Raw genomic sequence first — 15,745 nt, forward strand, 5'->3', positions numbered from 1 at the left:
AGTTCGTTTCACTTGGCTACATGCTGAGAAAAACGGCACCTATAACACGGACGTAAAGCAATGAGATAACTCGCCAGCAAATTTAAGCTGTGAATCTGTTTGAGCGCTGTCTTGAAGCTGGAATTGGAAATATGAATAACGCTGTCTGCAGTTAGGATGAACTTTAGTTTGGGAGAGAGTGTTGCTTGGCTACTATTGCTACCATGGCTGGTCGGTAATCTTTCCGAAATCGAATAGAAATACAGATTACCCACGAGTGGGTTGGTTTTCTGTGATTTTTTGCTAGAGATTTAACAGAATAGATTCTCTTGTCCTTAAAGATGAAGTAATTTGACAAGGATGTGGACAAACGCGGTCAAGAAAAACAGATGATGGAAATAGGAAGGGGTCGCTTTAAGTTTATTTGAATGGCAATAATAAAAATCTCACAGTACAACTTAGACTTACAATTATCATTATTTCACAAAAGTTAGTGAAAACGTTGCTCAACTAAAACTGGATGAATTAGAAGCTTTGACAGAACTCTATAGTGAACATTTCATTTCTGTTCCATTCCTTTTTGCCTGAAACTCACATCACAAACATCTAGCTGACATAATTCTCGTGCACGCGCTACTGCAATGTACTAAAAAACATCGCTTTAACATTTTTTCCCAGTAGTAGGAAAAAGGAGTGCAACTTCCCGGGCGTGAATGGCAGGTGACACAACTTTGCATGCGAGTACTGCAATTAGGGAGATTCGATCTATTTAGCTTAGAGAAGAATTGCACCTACAGTAGAATACCAGTAGGACTTAACGCTCCTCTCCTCTTGGATTTTCCTTGTAGCGATACTCTTAGCTCTAGCCCATTAGTGGAATGTAGCATTCTTCAAAAGCGAGGTTTGAAAAATGTGCTCTTTCTTCACACATTTCAATAGTTTCGTGTAAGAGCAACGAGAAAATTGTGGTGTGGTTGTCGATGAGCTAGCATGGATGATTTCAACAGAATCTGGACTTCTTTGATTTGCCGATACACACAGAAGGCATAGGACACCATCAAAAGGAAAGAATTTTAGCAAATCACATACCTGAATCTTAGTCAAGGACATGCAAAAGGCAGGCCGTCACGGTCTGCAGAATCTAAAAGTGAATGTAAAAAAACGAGTACGAATGCAAATCTCACCGTTGCAGGTCTTCGAACGAGGAAGTATGTAGTATTTGGTACCTTCTATTTTGCTACTTTCTATTATTCATACCGATGTTTGAATAATCTCTCGGTCAAAGAATCACCGAATCGTCGACACTCTCGTCTGATTACGACAACAAAAATATGAGAATAAAAACGTATAAAAACAATTACTATGCGGTAAGAGAACGGTCCCATGTTTACTGCTTTCGTCTCATCAGAAACCGTACGACGTCTCAAGAAGTTCTCTATGGTGAGTATAACATGAAGAATCGATAATATCTTGAGAGCGAGACTTTTCAAAAAAAAATCAATAAGATTGGATTAAAACGGCTTCTGATGCTATTTATTATTCCATCAAAACATGGAAAAACATAACAGCGCTGCGAGAGATAAACACTTTTCTTTCTTACCGAATTTTCAGAGTCAGTCCCCAGAGGAAACAGAAATTTTTAGAATGGGGAAACGCGCTAAGTTTGGAACTTGATCAGAATGATTATTGCGCGGAGTCTATGGAGAAAAGCTCCCTAAATCCTTTTCCGTTTAATGTTGTGAGCACGTGGACATCTACATTGACTGTTCGGTCCACACAGTCGCCTCACGAGGTTGCAACAGAGGTTTGCGTTACGCCGTAAGTTTTTACGGGAAGTACGTTGAGTTCAATACGTTTTCAATGAATTCTTGCTCAATACAAACATTTGCGACAGTAAATGAATTCTGGAAGAAAAATTTCGAAAATACGAAATTTCTGTGCAAATGCGCATCAAAATAAAAACAAATGTGTATGAATTGGGCAAATATAGAAACTGAATGTCTTATAAGAATATCGTAAGAGCATTGGTAGATAAAGGAAAGTCCTGGAAAGTTGTTAAAAGATATTCGAATTCCCAAAAACTGTGCAAACAATGCTCTGTTATCAAATGTGCGAGTTCCATAGAACCCTAGGTAGTTTAAGAAAAAACTAGGCACAGTGTTATGCTGAGAACCGAAAAAGTGACGATGATAGTTGCAAACTTCCACTACAGAAAGACAACGATTTCAAGCATCAATCAAACAAGCGTAAACAAAAAAAAATGAACCGACTATTTTAGGGGTTGTATTCAAAAATTCCTTGATATTTGATGAAATATAGAGGTTTGATTCTCTTAACACTTTTACTCCTACAACCTCAAGTTGTTAGATTACGATTCATTTGGTGAAGATTTGGTAATATTTCACATTTTGCTTCCTTCTTAACGATGTTTTTGTTTTTGCATGGATCTCGAAGAAAAGAATGCAATGATACTTTGCATTCTTTTCTTTGGGATCTATCCAAAAATTGTGGAAAAAATTGGAAATTGACTTAAAATTGAAGAAAAAAATTACAACGGTGAACAACGGGAGATGGCGTCGGCTCCTCATCGGTGATAGTATTGTAGTCTGAAAGCGCAGACGGTTACGCTTGCCGGTCTCGACACTACCTAAGGAACGTATTAGTGATGAGATGCACCGAAAAAAAAGCTTCTCCTAATACTTGGAGTATAAAACAGCGACACTTCCTCGTTACATCTAAAGCTACAACCGATGCTCCGAGAGATGATAATTCACATTCACAAAACGAGTTCACAAAACGTGTCCGAGCAGAGTTCACCTCTGCTCGGACACCGAAGCTTTTGTCACCGTTCCGTTTTTCAGCTGCTTCTCATCGTGTTGACATCGCAGCTGTTCTATGTTCAAGGTGAGTTTATCATCAGTTTTGCGCATATTTTAAATTATTTGTCCAATGTGACTAGTATTTTCCGAGCGAAATTTATTCAAAATTGGCTTTGCATTAATAAGAAATTAATGAGAAACGTTGAAGATTTTTTGTTGCAATAAAAATTTTCAACAATGTAACTCTTAGCTGCTAAATGTTGTGGAACCAATGAGGAATTCAAAGAATGTGGAACTGCCTGCGAGCCATCGTGCAACAATACCAAACCGGTTAATGCATGCCTTCTACTCCTAAGGATCACAACTAAATTTCATTGGAGCCGTTTCAGCAAGTGTGTACTGAACAGTGCATTGTCAATGTCTGTCAATGCAAGGCGGGATTCTTCAGAAACTCGCAGAACCAATGCGTAGACAGCTGTTACGGAGGTCAACAGAAATATTTGTTGGAAATTTCGAGCGAACTCATGATATTTCTCTTCTTTTTTGCTTACAGAACCATGCGGAGAGAATGAAGAACGCCTCAATTTTTCATCCGTCTGCGAACCGACATGTGCCGACCGGAATCCTGCCAGTTCTCAGCTGTCGCGTAGCACTTCTGTTCTGATCTGCATCATTTCAGATCTGCATTTTGATCGCAGTAGCGAATGTCTGCCGCTGTGTGAAAGGCTACATTCGACAGTACGCGAATGGACCATGTATCCCTGCACGCGAGTGTCCTCCAGGTACTTTTCCAGTAATTTTCTTCCCTTTCATTATCATCCAAACATTGCATAAAGACAAGAGAGAGGAGAAAAGAAAAGAAGGAAAGAAAAAGAAGAAGAAAATGCCGCACTTCCTGGCAAAATCCAATAGAAATTATTGGGAATTGGAACTCTAATAATGGGATATGAAATAATATCTGTACATGGTGGTAAAATGTAATACGGTTAGAAGTTGTCTAACGAAGGCACAGCATGTACAGACACAATAATACGATAAAATTTCTATTGAAAATGACCCATACTTTGTGGATCAAAAATTATCACTTCAAGTGTGAATTTGATTTCTCTGTCTATCGACAAAACTGTTCCCAGTACAGCGACATAATAATAATTCTAATTCTAATAATCTTAACGAGTCATTAGCATCATCATCACTGCAACTAAAAAGGTATGAGGAGAAACCGAATAAAAGTTCAAAACCACAGTGATTCTGTTTTAAAAGTCAAGTTTTTTTTTTCGTAACATATTTCTCTTTCTGCTCAAGGAAAGTTTTATCTACGTCCTTTTTGTTCGCACACAATATTTTGATTTCTTTAGACACATGCGATACGAAGCAATGCCCACCAGGCACTGTTTGTCAACAAGATGTTGTCTCGTGCAAGAAACCTCCGTGTCCAGCTTCGCCCCCGAAATGTGTTCCAGGTAAGAATCCACAGACCTGTCTGAAACAGCTAAATCACTGCGATTTATTTCCAGCCCAGTCTTGCCGTAACATTCGATGCAGACCGGGCTATATCTGCCGAATGATAGTTCCACCATGTCTTCCGGATATCAAATGTCCTCCACCATTTCCTGAATGTGTTCCTATTCGTAAGTGCACACTTCCAATCCAACTATGGTCGCTTTATCGCAGTATTTTTTTAGGTTCGTCTGATCCTGCAGCTTGAATGAGATGTGGGAACCCCTGTGCCCATCGCCTGAATTCATGATGCCGAACTCTCTTACAAATACAACTTAATACCTAAATAAGGCAATACTGCATCGAGTTTTTGACCATAGTGGACACTGGAAAATTATGGACTTTTGAGTAAACAAGTTCTTATATCCCAAGAATAAGTGTGAATTGTGTTCACGCCCTGATGACCTACCTTTACATGGTCAGAATGCTTACAGAATTTTCTCGAGTTTGGCTGGGTAGCATTAGCTCGACCTGAACTATTTGTCTTCAGTTGATTAATTTGAAATAGAAATAGATAATAAAATGAAATAATAAATAAAATAAACATTAATAACAAATAGAAAGATTATAAATAGAAAGTTGAAACTTTCCTCATATGAATAAGCTTTGTCCACCATTTCGTGATGCAAATCGTAATCTTCGCCCATGTTTCTTTCTCAGTTCCGATTTTTCAAGAGCTCTTCGACGTTTGCACGCAATAATACTGGCACGCCAATACGTATGATTTTTGCGTAGAACTGCCTCACTAGATTATTGGGCCAATTATGTGGATATATCCACATTTTCGATGTTTCTAGAACACCTTCGCAGACGTAAGTTTGTATTACTATATACGTGATGCTATAGAGTGTTAATTTGTGATTTTTATAAAATTTCCTACTATATAGATTGATCCACGGATCTCCATTACTAGAGGGATCACAGCCGGTTGGTCGCGAGGCTACGTGGCGCGTCCCCGGGTGGCGGATAGGGGGCTAATCGCGGACCAAAAGCGACCTTGTGCTTGCCCAGAGACGCAGGTGGATTCAGGGGATGGACTCCCTGTTTCTGCTGAGCAAGGACTGACTCATGACATCCTTGTATCCCGCACGTCGGTCCGGCCGAAAGCCTGCAATCAAGTGACTGGGAGGTGCAAGGGAGGCGGTTTGGAGTCGCCTCCAACAAATAAGCTCTACATGTCCACTCCGGGAGAACGGAAGTTCTCCCAGAAACTCATGGGACTAGAGGCTTACAACCTGTCCATGGGTTTTAAAAATTTTACGCAAAACACAGTAATAGAAAAGTCTCCTGATTCCGGAGGAAAGCCTGGTACGGTAGCGCCAGGTAGGACGGGGTTGCAGGAGTCATGTAGGCTACCAAAACGGAAAAGGACTAGGATGGCGATCTGTACTTATAACGCACGTACGCTTGCATCGGAAGCGGCCATCGAAGATCTGATGATGCAAGTAAAGAAGATCAAGTACGACATCATCGGACTGACCGAGACGAGACGACGTCACCTTCTCAACGCCGTATATGAAACTGGAGAAGAACTGTTCTTAGGTACATGCGACAGTAGAGGTGTTGGTGGAGTTGGCGTCCTCGTCAACACGAGTATGGCAAAGAACATCGACTCTTTTGAACAACTTACGACCCGAATCGGACGTCTGCGGATGAGAAGATGTGGCCCAACACCAGCTTTGACTATCTTCGTCGCTTGCGCTCCAACATCAAGCTACGAAGAAGAAGAAGTCGAAGCTTTCTATATGGATCTGGAGAAGTTCTACCGAGAAGACCATGCCTTCTACAAAGTCATAAGAAGAACGCCTGAGGAACTTCACATCGGGACCCACGGCTTACAATGGAATGACCAGGGGGAGAGGCTCTCTGAGTTCATCATGACGACTAAGACCATCCATGGGAACTCGCAATTCCAGAAACCCTCCTCTCTACGCTGGACGTGGGAGTCAGCCGGTGGAGAGTATCGTAATGAAATAGACCACATCATCGTCAATAAAAGGTTCTGCCTGACGGACGTCGGTGTTGTACCAAAGTTCTATACGGGATCGGACCATCCCCTCCTCCGAGGAAGATTTTCCTTCACAAGGAGAGCAGAGAAAGTCGCAAAGTTCAGAGGGAGAGAAATCCCAGGACTACCATCAACTGGGATCTCTTCGCTACGCTAGCCGGCTTTTGGGAAGATTCCGCAATGGACAACATCGACGAGGAATATGACCGGCTTGTTGAACACCTTCACGACTGCGCGAAGAAGGCTGAGAGTTTTAAAACCACCAAGAGGCGCCTGTCTCTTGAAGCTCTTGAGCTGATACCCCAGCGTGGAGCAGCACGAGCCGCAGGGAACCAAGAACTCACGTCCGAGCTCGCAAGGCTTTGCAGAGAGGCGATAGAGGAAGGCCTTAAAGAGAGAAGAGCAGAAGTGCTGGCTGAAGCTGCAGAGGCGGAGAAAAGCATCCGCTATGTCCTTCAAGACTTCGCCAGTCGCAAGACGAGGATGACTGCTCTCCGAAACCCAAAGGGAACAGCCATTGCATCGAGAAGGGGGATGGATAAAATCATCTACGACTTCTACTCTGATCTCTTCGACAGCCATGTCCACTTACCTCCTCACCATCTGAGGGAAGATGGACAAGTCATTCCAGAGGTTCTCCCGTCCGAAATACGACATGCTATCATGTCAGTAAGAAATCGTACGGCACCCGGTCTCGACAGAATAAGACCAGAACACCTGAAGAGCCTTCCGCCAGTACTCATCAACACCCTGGCGAGGCTCTTTACACGTTATCTGTCGGAATGCAAGGTTCCTAAACAGTGGAAGACCAGCAAGACCGTGTTGTTGTATAAAAAGGGAGATCCACATGACATCGGCAACTATCGTCCAATCTGCCTACTGTCCGTCATCTACAAGCTCTCTACAAGAGTGATCCTTAATAGGATTGAAAAAGTCTTGCATGAAGGACAGCCATGCGAACAAGCAGGGTTCAGCACGATTGACCACATTCACACTGTTTTGAAACTCATCGAGGTATCACGAGAGTACAAGATGCCGCTCTGTCTCACCTTCATCGACTTGAAAAAGGCCTTCGACTCAGTTGAGACGGAAGCGGTCGTGGAAGCCTTGGACAACCAAGGCGTCCCTACTCAGTACATAAAGGCACTTCGAGAGTTGTACAGTAACTTCACGACCGGAATTTCGCCATTCTACAAGAACATCATCATTGACGTTAAGAGGGGGGTCCGACAGGGTGATACAATTTCACCCAAAATATTCACAGCCACCCTCGAGAACGTAATGCGAAAGTTGGAATGGGACGACATGGGAGTGAAAGTTGATGGTCGGCAGCTACACCATTTGCGCTTTGCTGATGACATCGTACTGATAACACCTAGCATCAGCCAAGCGGAGCGAATGCTGACCGAATCTGACGAAACATGTGGATGCATCGGTCTTCAGCTGAATCTACAAAAGACGATGTTCATGCGGAACAGATGGCTCTCGGATGCCCCATTCACGCTCAACGGAACGAACATATCCGAATGCACCAGCTTATCTAGTTCGGCAATTGAACATGATGAACGACCTGACCCCCGGCTTGGGGAGCGTACAAGAGCATCGAGGATGTAGTGAAGAAGACCAGGAACACCCGGCTCCGTGCTCACCTCATCAACACCACCGTACTTCCTGCTTTGACCTATGCTTCGGAAACATGGGCATTTCGCAAGCAGGAAGAAAACGCGGTGAGCGTCATTGAACGCGCAATTGAGAGAGTGATGCTAGGAATATCCCGTTTCACGCAAGTGAGGGACGGGATTCGAAGTTCTCTTCTAGCGATCGAAGATTAGAGGTGCCGCCACGTGATGCGCTTTAATGACAACCGTTGGACAAGAGCAGTGAGTGACTGGGTTCCCCGCGATATTAAGCGCACTTCAGGAAGACCGCCGACCCGATGGTCAGATTTCTTCACGAAGTCCCTCAAAGAAAAATATGATGCTCTTCGTGTCCCACGCGAAAGGAGGAACCACTGGGCTACTCTGGCACGCGATCGGGACAAATGGAAGAATTACTGGCGCCCGCTCGACCAGTTCGAAGATCAACGGGAGTCAAGGTGATCAAGGTGATAGATTGATGGGATACTGATGTACTTCTATCGATTTTTTTAAGAGTAAAACCATTCAATAAAGAAAGTGCACTGCACCACAAAGGAAGGCTCCTACTTCTCGAATACCGCAACAATACATTGATTCAGAAGACTGAGTTAAACCATATAGATTAGTTAGATATTGAACTATTTTAAGTACTATAAGATCTAAGATTTTAAGGTCCGTAGATGGCGGTTTTTTTGGTACTCCAGAACGAGAACTCTCGAAGAAAAAAGGTGGAAAAACTTCGAAAATGTGTGGTACTACGCGCAACAAAATTTTTTTCTTTTTTTTTTGTTTTGCTGCAGCATTTTATGGTAATATAGAGCAAAATAGTGGTCCCTTCAATGCAGCGCAACGGATCCGCAACGCCTACATGACAAGTGGTCCAAAACCGTCCCCGGAGCCTAAAAACAATTACTACCAGACTTGTTTAAGAGGGTGACGACTTTATCTACTTTATCTACTAGCTTCCTCGCTCCGTCATTCTGTATCTGAATCTGTATTTTCAAAAAAAAAAAACGAACAAACGAACAAATAACACATACACCAATATCCTCTACCATTAAATGATGTTGAAACTTCGAAACGTTTGGCACAGGCATCCCGAAGGGAATCAATCCGTCCTTTATTTCCTGCAAGGGATCCTTGAGCACTTCTGGCAGTCTGGCAAAGTAGTCTACGTTCAGTGCAAGGTGACATTCGTACGCTGCTCCGAATAGGATAATCGAGATCGCCGTACTAATGCTCTTCCTAACATTAGCACATTTTATTTTTGAGAAGACTGCTAAGTCAACCTGCTGCACCAGAAGTAGTCCTCAGTGTATGTATGGGCTTGCTTGTTTACCTACCTTGAACTTGAGGAACAAAGTCGTTTGCGTACTTCCTCAGAATCAATCATGTAAATGCCTCTTCTCCAAATTTTCTTCTTTTTGACCTTTGTCCCGGTCAACTGAATAAACTACAGGTATGGGAAATCCCATGATCCATAGGATCACAACTCAAATCTTGATCACATGTAACAAAATGTTTGCTCAGCAATTGTTGCCACAGCTAAGTCAGTGTTAGCTTCGAGATATTTGTCCAGATGGTATGATTTTTGGAATGCACGAACTACTGTTAGAAAAAATTGATCTGATAGTGCTACACAAGTGAATATGACCAGTACGAAATACGAAATCTTGAGGGGAATGATGTCGATGCAAATCTGGCTGCAGTTAATTGCCGTACAAATTCGAAGACCGCTCTTCACTGACATGGATACTCAAGCGCTCAATTTTGAAACTACGTTTAGCACAGCTGGTATGTTCGCAAAGCTTGCATTCGACAGGAAAATCCATTATATTCCAACTAAGCTATGAGAATTTTCTTCAAATTTCCGCAAAAATCACGACATTCGATGGGGTTCTGCATGAGATTGTGTGATACAGCCCAGTTCTTGTTTGTTCATACGAAAGTGTTCCTCCATAGAATTCCACAAAACAGCTTCCTGGCCAAGCACGTTAGACCTGAAATAGAATAAAACACATAAACTAAAATTCTTCCAAACGTTTCGTGGAAGTACTCCTTTCTAACGTCTTTATAATTATGACACAAGCGCATGCAGCAATTAAGTGTTGCAAGAATTTTTTCATTGAATATCCAGAAATGACAGTAGCACATACTTTTTGTTCTAATGTGTGAAACCGACCAAAATGAATTGTGGATATAGTTAGCTCAAATACCAATCAGAAAAAGAGCATCGAAAGACCGACTAGGCACGGTGAAAAAGTATAATGCTAGTATAATGCCCAGCTAATCCTCGACCGTAGATTGTCATCGTTGGAAAACGTTGTTCAGTTGTCCATCTAGCTTATTTTCTCAACTTTTCTTGCCCTCACTTCCATATTTTTCGGCTCACTCTCCGCTGTTCCATGCATTCTTCATGATTTTTAACCACAGATATTTGGATTTAGTTCGGCCGTCAATACTTCGTTCTAAAGGCGTAGACATTTAATTGCTTGTGTTCTGTTACCTGTTGATTTCTCACGACTACAAAAAACAGGTCAAGGAGAAATTTGATTTCATGCCGATGCTAACGGTTAAGCGTGGGCGAAAACAAAATTTCAAGGTTTTTCTCAATGACCTCTTTGCCTATGTTGGGAAGGCAGATGTGCAAACGATCTCTTCGTCGTAATTTGAATCAGAGATCTATCAAAACGCCTACATTGCAGTAAGCAAAGCATCTCAAAAGATGCATACACTGTTTTAGCTGACAGCTCACTTTGTCGCTCTTAACATTGCAAATGTGAAAAATTCTAACTTATGGAGGAGACCAGGCCTACATATGAAAAATAATGTATCAAAATGCTAAGCGTGAAAACGTGGTGAGAGTAGAGGAAAAAGACAATGCAGACCAGCATATTCATGGTGGCAGCAAACCAATTTACAATCTTGAGAGAATTTTTGAAGAAGTTTTTGATGTTGGAACCTGTTCGCCATCTCTTATTAGCTTGTCGCATAAATCCTTTCTTCATTTTGAATAGTATTCCGTCGTGAATATCCTGAAGGCTAACAGAACTGGTCAGAAGAGCTATGTGTCATTTACATTCGCAAGTGGACGTCAACGCCGTAGGTAGGAACTTAGGGAGTACCTCCTCAGAAAGTCAGAGATAAAACTTTGAGAAATCGCCAAGTTCTTCTCTGACGTTGTGCTCACTCTTGAAGTTCTTCCCATCCGAGAAGTTTTGAGGTGGCCGAAGATCCAGTAGTCAGAGGGAGCGAGGTATGAGCCATGAGCCCTCTGAAGAATTACCACCCGCCATAACTCTCAAACTCATGAGTCAACTTCGTCGTATGTGGTGGTTCGTTGTCGTGGTGTGAAGCGTTTTCGATCTGCTGTCCGCGAGTGTCATTAACGTGGGATTTCAGCTTTTGCAAATAGAAAACGTTGGTCTGACCCTTAGACATCAGCTTCTGGGAGAAGTAAGGCTTCGAATCCAACGGCTGTCACTTTCTCACACAACACATCACGACTCATCTCCAGAAGTGATGAGAAAGAGCCTTTCTTTGGAGAGAAATAAGAGAAAGACATGTCCTCTTCCTTTTGGTTTTGGTAGGGAAGAACCTTGATAGCTTCTGATTTAAAGCGGTTCCTCTTATTTCGACATCGATTTGAGCTCTGCTTCGCAGGCGCAGGAGCTTTTCCGCCCGCTTTGTCGAAAAACTTTTTCCAGTCTTCGAGGCTGAGTGACAGAGGCATAAGAAGTGCGTGGTTGCACGACTTGTGGGAGTAGAAGAAATCAGCAAATGCAGGATATTCTATGAACAGAAACATCAACATGAACATGATCGCTTTAATTTTGCCACTAGAATAGGAAATGCCACTTTAAAAAGAACTACTCTTCTTATCACTGATATAGAATTTGCGAGCTTTTTGCGATCACAGTGACCTAATGATGTTTTACAAATTCCTTGTTGCATAATAATATTAACCAAAAGTCAAATCACAATAACCTTCTCAAGAAGCAGAAGATAGATTGGTTGCGTCATCGAGAAACCAAGAATATTTTTTTATCTGCAGTCTACGAGCAGCATGAAACGAAAGATTTAGGTTTGAAATCATCGTTGTTGTTATCAGTTACAGATCTGAGAGTGCATTTAGCACCAGTTCAAATGACTTATCGGGTTCAGTAGTAACAATTCAGAATGCTTGGCTTGCTTTGCTTGGATTAATGGATGGATCAAACAGTTTAAAAGAAGTACAAGTAGAAGTAAAGCAAGAAAAGGTGTCCAAAGAAGTTTTAAGTTGAAAGAGTCGATAAAACGGATATTTGATTTGACAAAAAGAATATATAAGATTAGTTGTCGGTTCAGACACTCACAACATTTTATAAATCTGTTAGCGGTCTTACTTGGGGTACCCTTTCTTTCAACTGATAATCTGTTGGAGCTACCAATACATGAGTATGTCGAAGGAGGAACACTTTATCAAGTATTATTCAAGTGAAGCCAATAATAGGCTGCTGAGAGTGTATGTATGAGGGTAGCACGTTCTAACGTACCTCGCAGGAAAAGGCGGTTCTCATAGCGTTTTCCTGGACGATTAGGGGGAATTGAGCGGGCTCACTCTTGAAAAAAGAAATCTATACCCTGCACTTCAAAATTGCCTACAGGAACCCAAAATCGTCAGTTTCGCAAAATGCTGTCTTTATCGCTGCAAACTGGTGAGAAGGATGGGCCGCGATTGAAAAGGTTGCGAGTTTTCTTTGAAATTCGAGTTCCAAGGCACTGTATTCTCGTTGTTCGTCTCTCAATTCATTCTCGTGACACGGGATAATGTGAGATGTGGTTGCAGCATCTGTTGCGGCTTTGCACAATAGGTAGTGTTGAACGCCAAATCAATCCCGATGCGCTCTCACTTCTATGACTTGTTCAGATAGGCACGTTTGTTCTTTTGCAGAACATTTCAGCAAAGCTGAATACCACAGATGCTGCTCTGCTTACAACATCGAGAGATAAATGAACACTTGAAATCCTAAGTTTGTTGCTTGGGAAACCACATGTCGGTCCTCGTTTCTTTGAAATTGAGAATATCGAGGCTATGAGATCGTCTCTCATCACCGAACGAAAATGAAGAACTGTTGAACTGCAGCTATCAGTAGGAGAAGTGATTATATTAGGCTGGGCAGATAGTCTTGTCACCATTTGTCTTTTTTTCTGCTTTTTTAAAACTCAACTTATACTTATAACCACCATTATCAATTACAACAGTGTCCCACCTATTGGGAAGGTCCCCGATCCCTTTTTCCCAGAACTGAGGAGGCGGGAGTCGAAGAGGTCGCTGACTGCCCGTTCGACTTTTTCAAACTTTGTGAAGATTTTCTTAGCTCTGAGGGGCTGTAATAACTGGTAGTCTGAGGGTGCAAGTTCGGGAGAATAGGGGCGCCGTGTCCCAACCTATCTCCTCCAGCTTTTCATGAGTCTCTTTAGCTACTTGAGGCCTAGTGCTATCGTGGAAGAGGTGCTCGTTTCGGCCATTTTTCTCGAACGGCAGATGCGAGCTTTTGGAGTTGACTAGCGTATATGGAACGGTGTGACGGTGTGGCCTTATGGGAGTAACTCATAAAACAAAATTCCCGTCGAATCCCAGAAACAACAAAAGACACTTCTTTGGGTGGAGGCCCGATTTGGCTTGCGTCGGCGGGTCTTCTCCTCGAAAGGGCAACAAGGCACGGTGCGCGTTAGAGTCGTAGAGGACTCAATTCTCATCACCAGTAATAACATCTTTGAGAAACTCTTTTCGGTGCGGACGAAGAAGGAGAGATTTACAGATGGATACCCGGGTAAAACGGGAGCCTTCCGTCAGGGTGAGAGCGATCCATCAAGCCAGCACTTTTCGGTAGCCGAAGGCGTGGAGGCGACAGACGATTGTTGAATGGCTACATCTGAGTCTCGTCGCAAGATTGCGGGTGTTGATCTCTGAATTCTCCTTGACTGCAAGAGAATGGCGGAGTCTTCGACAGTGTGGGAGGCGTCCAGACCCGGGCTTGTCTTCGAAGTCGGTATCTCCATTTGTGAAGCGAGCGAACCACCGCTGGACAGTCCTGATGGTAGTGGTGCCATAGCCCAATCTGCTGGTGATGTCGCGGGCTGCTGCCATTGCTCGAATGCCGCCACGCCATTCATAGAAGATGATAGCCCAAAGATGCTTTTGCGTAACTGACATCGTGATTAAAGTTAAGGAAACTCCCCGGCTTTATATACCTATTGTGGAGAACCTTCGAGAATGTTCTGCAACCACAACATGATGCAACATGGGTTCCGCCCAAAAATGGAAAGTACTGAGAATTTTGGAGAGTGGGTGATAAGGCTTTCCAGCCTAACACTTAGCGAACACCGGTTAACAGATTTAGCGGAAGCACGATGTAACATCTCTCGGGGGAAAAATTGCTTTTAATCAACTTCGGTTAGTAGAGTAGCTAAAGGGGAATAAAATATTTGGTGGTCTAAATCGCTGGTATACCAGCAGTTTTATACCACCGGAGAAGACGTGAGTATCGAAACTTCAGGCCAAATGTGAGATCATAACAACCGTCGAGACTAAGACCCCGTGAGGAACAGTATGAGCAATTCGATACAAAAAATGTCCACTTTTAGAGAAATAACGGCATAGAAACAAAAATCACCAAAATTACCTAGATCTCGTAGATAGTGCATTCTCAGAACAAAAACTAAAATTGCATTTTCTGAAATTTTTCTCCGTCTGCAATTTCTGATCTTCGCAGGCACCGACTGAAGATCGATCGATATCTAGAAATAACCAGCGAAAATTTCAATCTAACGGAGATCGCTGATCTCTGGTGTCTGCGGTAAGCTGGGAATGTATTAAGAAGTGTTTGTTTAGTTGTTCTCACTTTCGTTGCACGTGCCACCGCTTTTTTCTGCGACGATTGAAAGTAGTTTACCATGAGCCGCCCCTTTGTTAGCGTATAAATCGGAGGTTGCACAGTTCCGACCATCGGTTTACCGTACACATTTTTATAGATTTGCTGCAGTCTGGAAAGTTTTTTTTTTGAGAATTTTGACGTAGTTTGATCAATGAAGTGGATGAAATATGACATACACTACCATTGTTCTTCTTTCACGGTTCTTCTATGTCTATTTCGGGGAACTGTTCTAATATCTGCCCCTTCCATTGTTAACATAATTTGATTTCGAAAGTTCTCTTGTCTTGAAACCTCGGCATATTCCGTCTATGTCTTGTGATAGTGTGCCTGCGAGGGTTTTAGAACAAACTCTTTATTTGCGTGACGTTTCGGCTTCTTCGCAGTCTTCAGAGGCCTCCGAAGACGGCGAAAAAGCCGAAACTCTTTAGAGGGCTCTGAAAACGGCGAAAAAGCCTAAACGTCCGGCAAATAAAGGGTTTCATCTAAAACCCTCGCAGGCACACTATCACAAAACATAATTTGGGTTCTTACGCGTGTTAATTCCAAACCTCCACAAGACGCAAAAGCTGAGATGCAAAACATTGAGGTTTTCTGTGATCGTTTCTCCTGACAACCTGGTTTTAATTACTTCACTACAAGTTACAACCTCCTCTGTAGAGTTTATATTTCTTCTACAAATTTCATGTAAACACTTAGGTAAGTGTTAGAGGAAATCTTTGGCAATGGATTCATCCAACCAGCGGCAAAATATCAACTTAAAGGTTCAAAATTAAGTAACTGCAAGGTTCGGGGAACTCCCAGTGATTTTCTTCAGTAAAGATCTTATTAACTTTCGCTAGGTTTCTCATTACTTGGACAGTGTAAGTGTACATTTACCGTTTT

At 42.5% G+C, this 15,745-nt stretch overlaps 5 protein-coding genes across 7 annotated transcripts; 3 read left to right on the forward strand and 2 right to left on the reverse strand.

The window, feature by feature from the left end:
* Positions 1-1,362: 1,362 nt before the first annotated feature.
* Positions 1,363-4,506, forward strand: RB195_014910 (uncharacterized protein; the record flags this gene model as incomplete). 2 transcript variants are annotated; one of them, XM_064205375.1, is made up of 9 exons in its annotated part: positions 1,363-1,419; positions 2,841-2,883; positions 3,049-3,128; positions 3,188-3,284; positions 3,352-3,425; positions 3,478-3,580; positions 4,157-4,261; positions 4,316-4,429; positions 4,484-4,506. In XM_064205375.1, 9 exons carry the CDS (start codon positions 1,363-1,365, stop codon positions 4,504-4,506), a joined length of 696 nt encoding a protein of 231 aa, XP_064061255.1. The 2 variants fall into 2 exon arrangements, with proteins under 2 accessions (XP_064061255.1, XP_064061256.1); XM_064205374.1 differs by lacking the exons at positions 1,363-1,419; positions 3,049-3,128 and having other exon boundaries at positions 2,875-2,883.
* A 387-nt stretch (positions 4,507-4,893) lies between these two features.
* On the forward strand, positions 4,894-7,920 carry RB195_014911 (uncharacterized protein; the record flags this gene model as incomplete). Of its 2 annotated transcripts, XM_064205376.1 has the most annotated exons (3): positions 4,894-5,016; positions 5,186-6,297; positions 6,429-7,920. In XM_064205376.1, the coding sequence occupies 3 exons, from the start codon at positions 4,894-4,896 to the stop codon at positions 7,918-7,920; spliced, it is 2,727 nt and encodes a 908-aa protein (XP_064061257.1). The 2 variants fall into 2 exon arrangements, with proteins under 2 accessions (XP_064061257.1, XP_064061258.1); XM_064205377.1 differs by lacking the exon at positions 4,894-5,016 and having other exon boundaries at positions 5,474-6,463.
* Positions 6,487-7,920, forward strand: RB195_014912 (uncharacterized protein; the record flags this gene model as incomplete). The annotated part of the gene is made up of 1 exon (XM_064205378.1): positions 6,487-7,920. One exon carries the CDS (start codon positions 6,487-6,489, stop codon positions 7,918-7,920), a length of 1,434 nt encoding a protein of 477 aa, XP_064061259.1.
* Positions 7,921-11,376: 3,456 nt separating this feature from the next.
* On the reverse strand, positions 11,377-11,763 carry RB195_014913 (uncharacterized protein; the record flags this gene model as incomplete). Its single annotated transcript, XM_064205379.1, has 1 exon — positions 11,377-11,763. The coding sequence occupies one exon, from the start codon at positions 11,761-11,763 to the stop codon at positions 11,377-11,379; it is 387 nt and encodes a 128-aa protein (XP_064061260.1).
* Positions 11,764-13,778: 2,015 nt separating this feature from the next.
* Positions 13,779-14,102, reverse strand: RB195_014914 (uncharacterized protein; the record flags this gene model as incomplete). Its single annotated transcript, XM_064205380.1, has 1 exon — positions 13,779-14,102. One exon carries the CDS (start codon positions 14,100-14,102, stop codon positions 13,779-13,781), a length of 324 nt encoding a protein of 107 aa, XP_064061261.1.
* Between the last annotated feature and the right edge of the window lie 1,643 nt (positions 14,103-15,745).

Source organism: Necator americanus, chromosome V (genome assembly GCF_031761385.1).
Source record: "Necator americanus strain Aroian chromosome V, whole genome shotgun sequence".
Taxonomy (NCBI): domain Eukaryota; kingdom Metazoa; phylum Nematoda; class Chromadorea; order Rhabditida; family Ancylostomatidae; genus Necator; species Necator americanus.